Here is a 16,365-nt window from a genome sequence, read left to right as displayed (position 1 = left end):
ACTGTGAATAATGTATTCAAATAAATACAAAATATAATAAAATAAACATTAAGGTGCAGCATTTCGATGAACTGAAATAATCTGTATTTGAACTTTACTGCACTAGTACTCACAAAACATAAACTATTAGTTTTGGGTTTTTAATTATTATTAAACTGTGAATATTCACTCAAATAAATACAAAATATAATAAAATAAACATTAAGGTGCAGCATTTCGATTAACTGAAATAATCTGTATTTGAACTGTACTAGTACCTAAGCAGCCAGCTTGACATTAGGACTTGCTTGTCATTGTATTTTCATGTTTCTTTAAAGAGAAATGAACTTGTCCACATTGCTTGCCGAAAGGGCAGATCTGCTGGCACTAATAATGTCTCCTGCTGTGGAGAACACCCTCGCTAGGGACAGAGGTAGCAGATACAGCCAGGTAGCGCTTTGCTAACATGGCAACATAAGGATATTTGGTGTTTTTATTAGCTTTGGCTCGGTCTGAACTTTTTGCGAGTGGTGGAGGCTTAAATGCTAGTGGGAGTTGGGTTTGCACTTCAGTCTTTTTTCTTTTGGTACCGGTGATATTCACGTTTGGGTGATGCCTTTTCATATGAGTGCAAGTTTGATGTATTGCCAGCCGCGTAACCAATTTTAGTTGAACAATGCCGACAAACAGCTTTGGTTCGGTCCACCTGTCTTTGTACGTAACTGCGAAACCAAAATGTTCCCAAACCGGAGACTTCAATGATGCTGGAGGATTTTCGAGCTCAACTTTATCTGCGTTCGCCATTTCGACAGTTCCTCAAATTACTGACTACATTTGAACGCATCCCTGTGACCAGCTCTCATAGTATGCCTCTCCTACAATGAAATGACTTGGTCGCTCTATTTTACAGTGATTCTCAAAGTGTGGTCCGCGGACCACTGGTGGTCCGTGAGCGCCCCCTAGTGGTCCGTGAGTATATTGGTAAAATTTCACATTTTTAATTAATTAATTAATTAAAGTTTTCCGCACTCTCGCGGGAATATCTCCGCAATGGAGCGAGCTTAAGTTTCACTTTCGATTGCATGATATAACCCAGATAAACACCTTCATCACACATGTTACCACTTATTTGTACAATTTTCAGGCGATTTGTAAAAAACGATGTGTTTTTGGATATTTGTGGAGTTAGGTGGTCCGTGAGTGTTTTTTTATTGGTTAAGTGGTCCTTGGTATGAAAAAGTTTGAGAAACACTGCTCTATGATATATACCTGAGATTACTTCCAGAAAGTTGTTCATGTTCTCAATTTTTTACGTTTAACGCTATATTCGTTCGGTACACACGTGTACCAAACCGAAGGGCCCGTACCGAATAATTTCAGTACGGGTACGTGCAGGGCCGCCCCTCCCTACAGGCCAATCACGCAGGCTGCATGGGGCCCCGCCTTGCGCAGGGGGCCCCGCCCAGAGGGCCTCAGCTGCTGTGCGCAGTTCTCCGCTCAGTTCTCCGCGAGAGTGAGAGGTGAGACAAGGAGAGCACGTGTGTAACCCGACACCGTTGCAATGAATCGACATCTGACCAATCACGGCTTTGATACGGCCACTAGTGCAGGTGAAGAGATGTCGGTGAAAAGACAGTTTCAGTCCGGCGCAAAAAACAAAACATGAAGAAACTAGAGCATCACTCGAAGGTGGGTTATTGTATGAGTCAAATGTACAACTTACGAATGTTGTATAAGTCAAATTGCCAATTGCCATATTAAAACATCAGCTGCAATTCACGACATGAAGAAGGCAGTCTCTGCAGAGCATACAGGCTAATGGAGATGCAGTTATTTCCAGCATTCTTTATTTACCATTCATTCAAGTATGTTATGCCTTTGATCTGCTAATGTACAGGAGGAAGAGTGATAAACTGTCTGTCTAGTTGGCTTACATAACAGTTAAAGTTTACAGCCTAAAAAACATGGAGCATTTTTTTCCCCTTTTATTCATTTTTATGTCAATTTGCACATTTCATGGTGACGCTCAGCCTCTCCCCTTAAGGCAAGGCAAGTTTATTTATACAGCACCTTTCAACACAAGGCAATTCAAGGTGCTTTACAAAAATGAAAGACATTCAGACAAAGGCATTTAAAAACAGTAAAAGATAATAAAAGAAACATTAAAAGAAAAAATATATGAATAAAAAGTAAACTTTTACTCCTAGCAGTCATCATCATGGTGATGCTCAGCCTCTCCCCTTAACTCCTAACAGTCATCATCATGTCAACCACAACACAGAGAAACACTGATAGAAATGTGTGTGTAGTTGTTGATGCATTGCTGACAGAGGGAACTAGAATACAAATTTAAGAAATGTCAGTTTTTGAGCATGTCATAAGCATGTTTTGTCTTGACTATATTACAACTATATTATAATAAAACAATATATTTATATTATTGAATTGATTATGATTATTATTAGTTGAAGTAGTTTATTTGCATTAATTATATTTTAATCTTTTTGAGGCTAGTATTTGGCAGGAAATGCAAAATTCACCTGTAAACGCATACTGAACGACATACATGCACATTTACCATTTACCTCACTGTATAAAAAAGTAACTGTGTTGATAATAATAATAAACAGGAATTATATTTGCAAAGTAGCCTACTTTGTTTCCAAAAACAACTGTCGGTTGGGGGGGGGGCCTCATCTCACAATGTCGCTTGGGGCCCCAAGTTGGCCAGGGGCGGCCCTGGGTACGTGTACCGTTACACCCCTAATTGATTGATATGATTGCGATTTAAATCAGCATATACTTCTGCCAGGGGATGCCACCCCTCAAAATCTCCTGCCACCCCATGAATATTTGTCTAGATCCGCCCCTGCTTGTAATTAAGTTGTTCTCGCTTATTTTACATTTGTGAACAGCTGATACATTCCTTAAATTCCAATGAGGAAGGGAAGGAGTGGTTTGAGCTCGCGAGCTGTTAACGTTTCTGAGCCAATCACCTGAAGCGACCCAGCAGCAGCCATGTTGTAACTTTCACTGAAGTCCTTCCAGCTTTCAGAGAGGCAGCTGTCTGTAAAGTCTGGGATTCCTCCTCCTGTGTAAAAAGCAGAAGATTTACGACTTCAACACTCAAACTTGAAATGAGCGCGAGCAGCTTTCTAGTCACCGCAATGCGGAGAGGATGCACGCGGACCTTAAGACGACCTTTTCCCATGGTGAGCCTTCATCACTGTCTACACAACTAAAGTATTTGTATTAGTTTTCTATATGTGAGAAGCTCATTTACCTTTTATCTTTGCTGCCGTACTCGCATTATGCGGAGTATTTAAAAGTGCTGCGTCACTTTAGAGAAACCTACATTGTACCGGAATTTTAATGTTGTTCTATGTTACCAAAATCTTGACACACCCTCATTCGCTCACAGAAACGCCTGCTGGTACAATAGAGGAGCGCGGCAAGGCTTGTCACCTCATGAGTATGGAAGCCCATTCCCGCTTATGTGATGGGGAAAAATAACGTCAATGTAATCAGAAACTTCTAAATAATAACTTGGCATTTCAAAATAAGCTTCTCAATATGTTGAGATACTTTATTGTAAGACACGTTGTTGTTATTATTTTTGAGATACTAATTCATTATTGTAATGTTACTTATAAATGTAATATAATAAAATGTGTTTTTGTATTAATTGTCAAAATTATGTTTTTATCAGTAGCCTAGTTAAACTTGTTTATGCATCCGCGCTGGAAGTAGCCAAGGTTGCTTTATGTTTTTGGGTTTCTTTGTCTGTCCATTTGGAACAAAGGATGAACTGATTAGATTTTGGAGTGAAAGGCAGTGTTCGAATTACCCATTTGCTTTCGGGGGAGCCCTATTTTTTTGTGCACATCCTGCTACTAAATATGTCACACGCACGCTCTGTTGACTGGCGGAGCAGCGCGGATGTGATCAATTGCTATAAAAACACTCTGCTACTACTATAGACGGTATTACTGCCAAGGCACAATAACATTTCAGAGAGAATAAATAACAACATGAGGCTACTGTTTCAAAACCAATTGATAGCCATTAGCCAACATTTATTCAATTGCAACAAACAAAACAAAGCAACGACATCAGCTGCTGTTGGGGACACATGGCAGCGTTTTTCAGTGTAAAGGCTATATAACATAGGCACGGCGGCCTCAGAATTTAAATTAGTTGAACTTTTTTTCAGCTGAAGGGGAAGGAATTGGGGCTTCTTTAGGACCAGCCTGGAATAGGCCTACAGTATTGTCCCTATCGCTTCTTCCCTGTCACTCCCCTGTGGGTGGATTGCTATGGAGGGAAAACGGACGTGTGTGTGTGTGTGTGTGTGTGTGTGTGTGTGTGTGTGTGTGTGTGTGTGTGGTGTGTGTGTGTGTGTGTGTGGTGTGTGTGTGTGTGTGTGTGTGTGTGTGTGTGTGTGTGTGTGTGTGTGTGTGTGTGTGTGTGTGTGTGTGTGTGTGTGTGTGTGTGTGTGTTGTGTGTGTGTGTGTGTGTGTGTGTGTGTGTGTGTGTGTGTGTGTGTGTGTGTGTGTGTGTGTGTGTGTGTGTGTGTTGTGTGTGTGTGTGGTGTGTGTGTGGTGTGGTGTGTGTGTGTGTGTGGTGTGTGTGTGTGTGATCTGTGTGTGTGTGTGTGGTGTGTGTGTGTGTGTGTGTGTGTGTGTGTGTGGTAGTGTGTGTGTGTGTGTGTGTGTGTGTGTGTGTGTGTGTGTGTGTGTGTGTGTGTGTGTGTGTGTGTGTGTGGTGTGTGTGTGTGTGTGTGTGTGTGTGTGTGTGTGTGTGTGTTGCCTATAACCTATAACCTATAGATTGATTAGACTATACGCAAGTCAATCAGTCTGATAAAAACCTAATAAATCCCACAACCAAAAATGATATCAACAGTAGGACTGGGGCCAGTCCAAACAAACAAAAAGCTCAAACAGTAAAATATACTCTCTTACCTTACTGTAAAAGCGACTACAGGGACCTGGGCGGCTTCTTCTTCGCTTTCGGTCCCGGAACCCAGGATGTGGAGGGTTTGTGGCCAGCTTTGATCCAAGACCGTACAAATGGCTTGAGGGTCGAATTGCCTCCAGGGGGGGGGCCATTGATGTCTACGAAGAGAAGTGAGAAGAGGCTCTTCTCCCGCAACTTGTTGCGTTTGTCGGTGTCGGTCGAATTGACGGCAGAAAACCCCCTCTCACACTCAGCTGATGTAGGCAAAAAGGTCTTGCTCGCTGTCTGCAGTTTTTGCAGGGCTTTCCCTGGAGATTTATTCTCTAATTTGTAGTCCCGAAACTCCTCAATGGCCTCTCGGGCCGGTTCCCCCAGTACTTTTGCCAGTGCGCGTACTTCATTCTCCCCATAGAGGATCAGGGCGCTCCGTTGTTCGGGCCAAAAGCGCTTGTCCAGTGGTTTCAGCATGCGGACCAGGTCCGGTTCAGGCAGTCGCTTCTTCAAACTGTCTATTATAGACTGGTAAAACTGCAGACGGTTTATCTTGGGCCTGCTCTCTGAGAGCTCAACATCCTTGAACATGCCAGTAGCAATGCCTTCTTCCACTTTTTGTGTGGACTTTCCGCCACTGGTTTTCATAGCTGTCAACACATCGATGGTCTGCTGAATGTAGCAACTTGCATCTACCAAAGATGTTTCTCTGCGTTGCAGTTTTAGCGACAGGCTTTTAAGTTCTCGAAGAACATCCTTCATTGTTGCCAAATCAGCCAGAAATCCAGTGCTCATGAGGAGTTTGTGCAGTCCCCTGAATTTCTGTCTCTCTGTGTCACTGCGAGATGATGTGTCGTCTGTTGCTGTTTTGAATTGGCGTGCCAGTGCGGGATAATCTTTCCAGACAGCTTTCACAGTCTGAAAACTACTAGCCACCCAACGAATAGTGAAGATTTGGCCTATTTTCAATATTTGCACGTTTAATTCTGCTGCTGCTTCTTGGAGCAAACGGGCATTTTTTGTTGACTGGTGATAGAGAGCATATAGTTTTGCAACAAAAAACTCAAATTGATTACACCCAGCTACTTCTTTAAGGCAATCCTTGACAGCCAATTCTAGTCGGTGGGATAGACAGTGAATAGACTGCACTTTGGGGAAATCCTGTTTGAGTTTTGTCACAAGTCCCCCAACTCTGCCTGTGAGTACTGCTGCTCCATCCGTTGCTATTGAGATGAGATTTTTCCCCAAGAACTCGTCATCCAATCCAGCTTGTTTTAAGCTTTTCCTCAAACTGCTGTACAGCGAGTTAGCATCCGTACCTTCTGAAAGCTCAACAATATCCAAAAAAACATTGTCCACTTCCCCTTTTCCTGTCATGTCACATCGCACGTAAATAATCATGTAGGCCCGCCCATGAACTGTGCTCTCATCTATTGTGATACTAATTAGTGAGCCCATGTCTTTTATGTTGGAAACGAATTTAGCTCTCATTTCCTCTGCGATATGCCTGATTATTTCAGCACAGGCATGGTCCGATTTGTGCACAGTCCCTACCGTAGCACCATTGAGTTGTTGTAGGAACATTACAGCAGGTAGCTTTCTGTATGACATTTCTTCTTTGGCAATCATATACGCAGATCTGAACGATGTATATGTCTCCTGCATTAGATCAGCATTGATTGCTAATACCTTGTTTGGCAGGACATCTTTCTTTCTCATCTCCGAAATTGCGATTGCCTTTTCATGTGCCTGGCTCTTATCGTGCTTATAAATCTTTTTTCGCAGGTTATTTTGTTGATCACAGCTGACCTGTCCCTGAATCCATTCTGGTGAAAGGTGCACTCCGGTGGATTTCTCTCCGAGCGGCAAGGAGATCAATATTGTTTTTGCGTCTTTGCAAATCTCACATCCACATTTTTTATTTTTGATGAAAAGCCATGGATACTTTTCTTTCCACTCACTACATCTTTTCAGTGTCCAGTTAAAAGGCAGGCCATCATGGGCATCGTCAGCGTCAGGTTCGCTAGTGCAGGTCGAACCGGCGGCTGTGGCCGTTGTTGAAGCCTCTTCTGAAGCCTCTTCTGGCTCCGCATCGGCAGGCCTTTCCCTCTGAGTGGAACTGTCAAAATCGACCCTACAGCCGCTAACAGCTGGCGAACTAAAAGTTGTCCGGTTGACATCTTCATTTTTCGACTCCTTTGCTTCTTTAGTCGTGAAACCAAAAGCTGCGAGGCTTGGCTGTTTTCGTTTCGCCATTTTCTTTATTATTTAGTAAACAACATCAATATGAACATTTCAAATCCCGCGCCGGCGCCACCGTAACCATAGCAACGTAAGTAGCGTAAACAATGCAGCACCGTGTACAGAGCAACACACAGAAATATTCACAAATGTAAAACGAATATTCAGAAACTGTAATGAACAATGCCTATAATTTATTTCAAGAACTTTTATTTACAGAAACTCAACATTTCTAATCTGTGTGACACAAATATGCACGATTTTTTTGGGCTCCCCCTATTTATCTCAAAGTCGGCCTTCGGGGGAGCTCCCTCCCTCTTCGGGGGAGCCAAGTTCCCCCTGGCTCCCCCCCATTTCGAACACTGGTGAAAGGTCACAGTCACTGGGACCTCACATCTGTCTCGTTCTGGTGAGGCGATATCTTCAGGGAATTCCTTTGGCATTTTGGCAAAAAAAGTTTAATTGGAGTCAAGAAAAAACTGATTGGATTCTGGTGGTTAAAGGCCACTATGATCTGATATGAAAAGGATGAAGTAATAACTTTAGGACAGTGAAATGCACTTTGACTGGTTGGCAGAGGTGTAAAACCACAAGGTAGTGATATTTCAAATAAACAAACAGAAAAATGTGTGCTAACAACATGAATGTCCCTCTGTAGCGTTGATGTGATGGTTGTTGTGCAGGTCCAGAGCTGCCTGCTGTCCACCCAGCAGCCCATCTCTGCAGCCCGGCTGCCCTGCAGGGTCAAGGTGTCTGCTGGGAAGCGCTACGCCTGGTGTGCGTGTGGACACAGTAAGAAACAGGTGAGCATGTTTTGCTTTTAACTTTCGACACACCTGAGGCCTGTACTACGAAGCAGGATGTTCTCTTAGCGACTAACTTCAGGGGAAACTCGGGGTTTCCGGTCCTACGACGCTGGTTCTCTTTTTAGCAGGCTAGATCTCCATGGTAACTTATGCTGTGCGTCTAGCCTGCCCCGGAGCAGGTTAGGTTGCAGGCTAAGAGATCAACTCAGTGAAAGCACCGCCTGCTGACCAATCAGAGCTCAGTGTGCGGAGTTTAAAGCGATCAAGTCATATTACACAGTGCTTGAATTGGAATAAAAAAGATGCCAGTACTCTAAATCAGCAACTGTTTCAAGTCAATTTATTTATACAGCCCAAAAACAAGTATTTGGCTCAAAGTCATAGTATATCCTATAATGCTGGTGGGTTTGTCTCTTTACTGTATATTTTAGAAAGGCTCACTGTACTTAAACTAAATGACTCAGGGTGCATCTGAGATTAGAGGGGGTGCAGGGTTTTTTTTTTTTAAATATTGAAGTTAGATGCATCAATCTGGTGCACTTTGAGAGCAACATGAAGAGATATATGGATATAAGTCAATCCTGACTCCTACTGGCGGCTGGTTAAAAATAATCCCAATTTCCCAAATTGGGATTAATAAAGTATAGCAAAAAACGTAACATAAGCCAGTAGCCTACAATACATTTGTTATTGTGTGCTTGAGAATATAAAATCACATTAGAATAATCCAAAAGTAATAAGATAATATGCTAAACTGACTTTGCAATACTAAACACCAACCTTGCATTGGATATAATAAATACAATTGCTGAGGTCCAGATGATTGTCCGGTCTGTGTCCTCACACTGCCAGCCGGACACATTTGTCCTGTGACTTCTGCACATAAGTGTGGACTCCTTCGTAGTTTTTTTTACCCCAATTGTTTTCTTATTTGTGGCTATACGAACATAAAAGTTTTGCACTGTGATTTATTGTATTATTGCCATGTGAATTCAATACTTCACATTCAGAAACTTCCATATTCTTTTAACACAATGTTAATAGCTTTTAGGTTAATAATGTACACAAATGCTGACATTTGCCACCTGACTTTCGTATATAAGTTAGGCACTTTCATATTTATTTTAAACCAAACTTTGACTTATTTGTAGCTATACTAACTAAATCCATTTTCAGTTTATTTCACGTTTGTGAAAATGCAACACAACACAAATGTTGACTTATTTGTCATGTAACTTGGATACCTAAGCGACGCCATTTATTATTTCAACATAGACTAATTTGTCACGTGAATTGCCGAATTAAAGTTTAGTAATTTCCTTAGTTATTTTAACACAAAGTTTACTAAGGTTACTCCCGTACTTAAGTTCATTAATTTAGGTAGTTATTTTAACACAAATGTTGATTTATTTGTCACGTGACTTCCGTACACGAGTAACTTCACTTTTTGTAGTTATTTTATCCCAAACGCTCATTTATTATTTAGCTATACCAACAAAAGGTTTTGCAATGTTATTTGTACCTGTCCCACAAAATCAATTTAAGTTTATTGGACATTTTCATGAACCATGAGTAACTTGCACACTTATTGATATGAAAATGATTACACATTCTGTTTCCTCCATCCTTTTTCTCTTTCTGCCAGCCTTTCTGTGATGGCGCTCACGTTAAAAAAGCTCCGACCATCCTTCCCCTGCGCTTCACCCCCGACAAGGACCAGACGGTGATGCTGTGTGCCTGCAAGCAAACCAAAAACTCTCCGTACTGCGATGGATCTCACTTCAGGGTCATCTTCCAGGATATAGTAAAGAAGGTGAAAGGAGTCTTTAAATGAGCAGCATCCAACATGTCTGCATGGAGGAGGCCAAGGAGCAGCAACTAAACCAGAATCAAACAGATAATAGTCACTATCTAAATCTTGTCTCAACAAAAAAACAAGTCTCTGTAAAAATGTGATGTCATTGTGTCCTTTTCATACTTATTATGTCTGTATAAATAAGTGTTATTTAAAAATATGAATTTAACCCAATGTTATATACAGATGCATAACCAAATAAAACATGCTTTGATTTGCTTGTCTTCAATAGCATAGTAACAAGAAAACAGTAATTCCAATAGTAAATGACATGTATTAGTGATTTGTAGTGATGTCACGTATTGCGCCGAGGCTTCGGAGCGTGTGTCGAGTAATCTCCGAAGCTTTTTGTGAAGCATGTATCGAGGCTTGTATCGTTTTGGGCCAGTGACGTCATCGATGACAAACGAAGCCTCGCTGCCTGTCGATACCACGTGACTGCTTCACGAAGCGATTCAGATCGGTTGAACCACAACGCTCATAATACCCATGGATGTATAATAAGAACCATATTACCCCTCCTGTACCCGGGCCCGGTGACACGATGGAATCAAGAGAGCTCAGACCCTCACTTAAGGCCCTGTCACACTGTCCCGAAATTGACACCCGATGGACACACGAATATGGAATTGTGAATTTCGCACGAAGATGGCCCCGAACCACACACGAAGGCAACATTTACATTACATTTAAGACATACAACTGCAATGAAAGTACCAAAAACAATTATGTTACAGTACTATGATACTGTACTGATATATTCAGACTTTGTTCTTTACTTTATCCGTCTTTATATGTAGAAAATATTACGTTTTCTCCGTAATGTTGTTTCCATAACAACAACAACTTCCTGTCAACTGTCCTTCAAAATAATATATTATATCCTTTTTAGTTTCACAGAACACAAATTGGGTTATTTACATAATATATTTACATGATTTTGTTGTGCAATAAAACAACCCGATGGACACACGATAAAGGAAATGTTCAAATTCGGCTGTGATCGTAGCGACATCGGGCCATTCGTGAGGGCATCTTAAGCCTTCATATGACCGCCGGTGGAGTTTCTCAGGCTCCGGCAGCAACTTCGTGAGCGGTGGCAAAATCTTTGGCATGCCAAAAAATTGCCGGAGGACCTTGCGAAGGTTCATTTTCGTGTTGAATTCGTGTGTAAATGTTGCCCTTCGTAAGGCCATCGTGAGGGCATCTTGTTATCATCGGTGCCATCGGGCATTCGCCCCGATCAGAGTGAGGGTGAATGCACCGATGATAACACGAAGATGACACGATTTGACAAGATGCCCTCACGAGTGCCTTACGAAGTTGCCGCTCACGAAGTTGCTGCCGGAGCCTGAGAAACTCCACCGGCGGTCATACGATGGCTTAAGATGCCCTCACGAATGGCCCGATGTTGCTACGATCACAGCCGAATTTTAACATTTCCTTTATCGTGTGTCCATCGGGTGTCAATTTCGGGACAGTGTGACAGGGCCTTTGTAGAGGTCAGAACATGTCATAAGTATAAATAGATACAAGCATAAATAAATGTAGGAATAAAAACATGAATAAATACAGGAATAAATATGTTGCAGTGTTTTCAGGGAGCTTTAGTGTGTGTGCTGTGGCTCAGCTGGAAAGCAGTTGACTCATGACCGCAGGGTCCCTGGTTCAACGACTGGTCAATACGTCTTTTTTGTTGTTTATAAAAGCTACAGCTAAATGAGATAATGTAGTTAATAATGTATTCTTTGATATGGTTTAGCCTTTCTCAGGCTACAACATGGTTACGTTTATGAATATTATTAAGGAATACAAATCCCTCTTTGCAATGTTTACCAGCCTCCTTAGGCTTTTCAATCACAATCATTCAACTAGAATACAAACAATATTGTTAACATGAAGATATGATTTAATGTTCGTTGTTTCGAGTTATTCTAAGGCTTTACTCAATGGGAACTCGGTATGAGATGATGGAGCACACTGTTGAGATGTCCAATCTGCCTGTTTTACACACTTTGACCAACAGGGGGGTTTGTGTTCAAATGAAGCCCATGATGAAGCCTCATGAGATGAACCCTTTTGCGAACCAATTGGCTGGAAAGCTTCATAAGGCTTCATCTCGCCATCACTAGTGATTTGTGCCAACTGGATATTATATATATGGTGATTTTTATTTATTAATTTCAAAAGCCATATTGCACAATATTGAGCCGTCTGTATCTAAGTCATGTAAACGTGCTTATCCAATTATTTATCATATCCAGGGCATATTAAGGACAAAGACTCAGATTTAGATTCTAACATAGGCTAGATAAAGTCTCTTGTATTTGGCTAAATCCAAACCTAAATATTAATAGACAATCATTTATCTGGAACGCATGGTGGAAAAGTCATTCTTACATATAGACATATGTTGTTTCCACGGTGGGTTTTGATAGGGAGTTTAAGTCAGTTTTATATGTATTCAGCTGTATGTCATCTGTTTTGTGACTGATGTGAATATCGTAAAATAAAAGTCACAAATTGTAATAAAAAGTCGTATTTTGTATAGCTGTATGACCCACAGTTGTTATACATGATCGGAAATGATGTGTTTGATTGTAAAAGTGATATTACTGCATTGTCCTAATGCTCTCACATCCTGGACACTGCTACTGAAAAGGTAGTTTATCTGTCTGGTGTAACTTTCAAATGTAAACTGCTCTAAAAATTCCCAGAAATACTAGTACAAATACTCAAGAAACCTGTGTTCTCTTGGAGACTTGTGTTGTTTTTCATGGTTTTATGGATAAATATATACAGTAGGCTATTCAATCTGCGCCAGACTGATATCCGTCTCTTGATTGGTCAAACTAACAACACGTGACTCTACAGGAAGTGATTTCTCCAATCACCATGGTCAGCTCTATAAATCCATGGTTCGGCTGCTAGGCTAGGAGAGCTGTAATACCTGGCATTATTTTAGGGTTGTTTTATTTGTATTTATCTGTTAGCGTTACCTTTTCTATTTCCCACCGCTGTGCCGTAAAAGTCACATATCACGGCTGTTGTAACCTCGCGTGATTTTACCACTCGCTAGCTGAGGTGCTTTGAAGTTCCGCAGCTGTCATTGGAAACATGAACACGTTGGTGACCAAAATAGACTACAAATGGATTAGTTTAACCTTGAGGAATCCATGGATAACAGCTTCAAAGGTAAATAGATGCTAATGTTAGCCCCTATCTTTTGTTCAAATTATGATTTTGGTCTGAGTCTTTATTTATTCTGAAGTAGTTTTTTTTTTTGGATCGCTTTCGACCTACGACCTATGAGCACTTTAGAACAATTTTGAGATATTTAACTAAAAGGCATACCTTAAACTTAATTCGAACAAAGCACATTACAGATAGGAACACTGCACGTTTTTCTGATAGTCTCTTTGACCTTGCCAACACTCATAGTCATAACAGAGCATAGCCTATAGTTATTGGAGCCACCCACTGTATTACATGAAAGCCTCTGCACAGCTGTTTGTAATCAGAGCCTGATAGTGGCGAAGTCCCTCCCCTTCCGGTGGACCTCCATGGGACCCAGCGCTAGATAGATAGAATTCTATCTACACTGAACAAAAATATAAACGCAACACTTTTGTTTTTTCTCCCATTTTTCATGAGATGAACTCAAAGATCTAAAACATTTTCTATATACACAAAATAACCATTTCTCTCTAATATTGTTCACAAATCTGAAAAAATCTGTGATAGTGAGCACTTCTCCTTTGCCGAGATAATCCATCCCACCTCACAGGTGTGGCATGTCAAGATGCTGATTAGACAGCATGATTATTGCACAGGTGTCCCTTAGGCTGCCACAATAAAAGGCCACTCTGAAATGTTCAGTTTTCAGATTTGTGAACAATATTTGAGAGAAATGGTTATTTTGTGTATATAGAAAATGTTTTAGATCTTGGAGTTCATCTCATGAAAAATGGGAGCAAAAACAAAAGTGTTGCATTTATATTTTTGTTCAGTGTATGTGGCGCTGATGGGACCTTGTTTCTGAAAAATTATGTATTGAAGTCAATAGGAGAGAAAGATTATCTTTCAATTCCGTTTGAATTGTGCCACGAATTACACATATGATGTTTTTCAATTTAAAAATAAAAATGTGTCGTAAAACTGTGAAGTAACCCATTATTTTGTGTGAAACCGCTCAATGAACTACATCTCCCGTCTCGCACCACACAGCAAGACGGCCGTCACGTTGGAACATTTCACCTCTTTCTTTCAGAATGAGGCGAAAAGTATTACAAGACAACAATTGATGAATACGCCCGAGTGTCCACAGGACTTTGTTAAAATACTTCCTAAAGAGTCTGCAGTGCACACCCACAGGTGTTTCCACCTAGTTTAGAAGTTGTCCATGAACCAAACATATTATTAACGTTTTAGTATTCCACTTGTATCCGGTGTAAAACAACTGAGTTAGGGAGATGTCAGTTAAACCCAGCCAGTTCAGACCAGAGAGCCCTGAAAAGATGTATTTAGGTATTTCAAAATGAATTACTCAAACCATTTCCAGAGTACTAATTTGTTTTACTAAATGTTTATACCTACGTATGTGTGTACTTTTTAATCATGCACATTGACTTTACCATGAAATACAAACAAAACCTTGTAAATAAACGATGTAAAATAATATTTAATGTATTATTGGTTAAATTCACATTTAGTCAGTATATCAACATATCACAATTGTAATCTCTAAAATGAGAATCAGGACCCCTCATCTTCAGCATGTGAACCTTACAGTTATCCCACTTATCTCTAATGTGCTTCTCTTCTCTCCACAGCTGTCCACCCTCCCTCCAGAGCCCGTCATCCCCTCTAAGAAGCCTCTCAGAGTGGAGCTGCTGGGTGGAAAGCGTTACTCATGGTGCACCTGTGGACACAGCAAGAAGCAGGTTTGTTCCTCCTTTGCCTTCATCTTCAGTGACCCCTGTCTGAAGCACACCTCCCACATGTTTCCTCACCACTTCTTTATCTTTCAGCCTTTCTGCGATGGAGCCCACAAATTCAAAGCCCAAGGCCTGTCCCCGCTGCGCTTTTCCCCGGAGAAAGACAGCACAGTTTGGTTGTGTGGCTGCAAGCACACCAACAACCCGCCGTACTGTGACGGCACACACAAGCAGGACTTCATCGTTTCTGCCCCGCTTCATGAACACACAGACCCCTGAACATAATGGAAGGGATGAACTGAGCATTTTTGTGAATAAGTGCATTCTGTGAAAGCAGCACACATAAAGTGATCCATCATGACAAGTACTGGAACCTTGTGTCAGTATTTAAGTTAGCGAGAAGATGAAAGTTACCACCTCAGCCCTCAACTCAGTGTCCTTCCTTTTTTGTACATGGGAGACACAATGTTGCATCTGTGCTCTTTGATCAGACCTGTGACATAACAAAGGTTTGTGTACTGGGAGGGAGCGAGGTCTGACCCTGCTGCTTCAGAGGCTGCTAAAAGGTTTGAATGGGATGTATTATTATGGCTGAAAGTGTTTTACAGGAGAAAAGTGATGTTAGTTCATAAAGCAATGTTCCATCCCATAGCTCAGAACTACAACACAGTATCAATCTGTCAGTCTGGGCCAAGATGTAAGCTTATATCAAATGACTTATTGTCCTCCCTTTTGGGATGCCTATTTATATATTTTTGTTCATTTAGATTAAGAAATAAAAAAGCGTTGCATTAAACTTGAGCGAATTGGTGATTATAATGTGATAATCAAATAAAGGAAAACAAATGTAAGCGTGTTGCTCTGTACGTTATAATGTGAACCTGATAGTGACGCTCTGCTCTGGCAGTCATCTTATATTGTACTTCTATTTTCCTTAAAGACGAGACCTGCTGAATGCATGACTCAGACACAGGAAATCCTTTTGCTGATAACAATATATTTATATATGGCAGTGGTTGCCAACATAGCAGTTGAGCCCTATGAAGGTTTGTATCATAATCTAACATTAACAATAACAAAGACGTTACATTTCTCAGCCTCTAATGAAGTCCTAGCTTTATATAAGCTTTATCTATAAAGAACACAATTAGAAATTTCTCATGAGTTTTTATACTTCAATGCTGCAACTTTTATTTAAGTAAATACTTGCTGTACTGCTTCCACATCTGGCAATATGAATCCCAATGATATTTACTTTATCATTACTGGTTGGCTCTATGTTGGTTTTATTTTTGAAATGTACACATTTAAAAGGATGATCACATCGATACATCACCTGTTCTCAGTTCATTATGAATAATATGGGGGGGGAGTATTCAGATTCTTTAGTAAAAGTATTAATACCACACTGTAAAAATGTTACTGAAGTAAAAGTATTTAAGTACGATTAGGAAAATGTACTTGGAGTAATAGTACTCATTGCAGAATCTTTTTATTTTTATAAAACATATATATGCAAAAGCATAACATCTTCACATTTAAGAAGCTGGAACTAAAATGAAATCCAATTTATTTTCTTTTAACCCATTCATGGATT

General features: G+C 40.6%; 2 protein-coding genes across 3 annotated transcripts; both read left to right on the top strand.

Moving 5' to 3' along the window:
- Positions 1-2,957: 2,957 nt before the first annotated feature.
- On the top strand, positions 2,958-10,079 carry LOC117562510 (CDGSH iron-sulfur domain-containing protein 3, mitochondrial-like). 2 transcript variants are annotated; one of them, XM_034240347.1, is made up of 3 exons: positions 2,958-3,191; positions 7,854-7,973; positions 9,622-10,079. In XM_034240347.1, the coding sequence occupies exons 1-3, from the start codon at positions 3,117-3,119 to the stop codon at positions 9,808-9,810; spliced, it is 384 nt and encodes a 127-aa protein (XP_034096238.1). In that variant the 5' UTR covers positions 2,958-3,116; the 3' UTR covers positions 9,811-10,079. The 2 variants fall into 2 exon arrangements, with proteins under 2 accessions (XP_034096238.1, XP_034096239.1); XM_034240348.1 differs by having other exon boundaries at positions 2,985-3,191; positions 7,829-7,973.
- Positions 10,080-12,735: 2,656 nt separating this feature from the next.
- LOC117562525 (CDGSH iron-sulfur domain-containing protein 3, mitochondrial-like) lies at positions 12,736-15,619 on the top strand. The gene is made up of 3 exons (XM_034240368.1): positions 12,736-13,026; positions 14,664-14,774; positions 14,862-15,619. The coding sequence occupies exons 1-3, from the start codon at positions 12,949-12,951 to the stop codon at positions 15,045-15,047; spliced, it is 375 nt and encodes a 124-aa protein (XP_034096259.1). The 5' UTR covers positions 12,736-12,948; the 3' UTR covers positions 15,048-15,619.
- Positions 15,620-16,365: the final 746 nt, after the last annotated feature.

Source organism: Gymnodraco acuticeps, unplaced genomic scaffold (assembly GCF_902827175.1).
Source record: "Gymnodraco acuticeps unplaced genomic scaffold, fGymAcu1.1, whole genome shotgun sequence".
NCBI lineage: Eukaryota > Metazoa > Chordata > Actinopteri > Perciformes > Bathydraconidae > Gymnodraco > Gymnodraco acuticeps.
The sequence above is the reverse complement of the archived record's forward strand: the minus strand, read 5'-3'. Positions and strand labels throughout refer to the sequence as shown.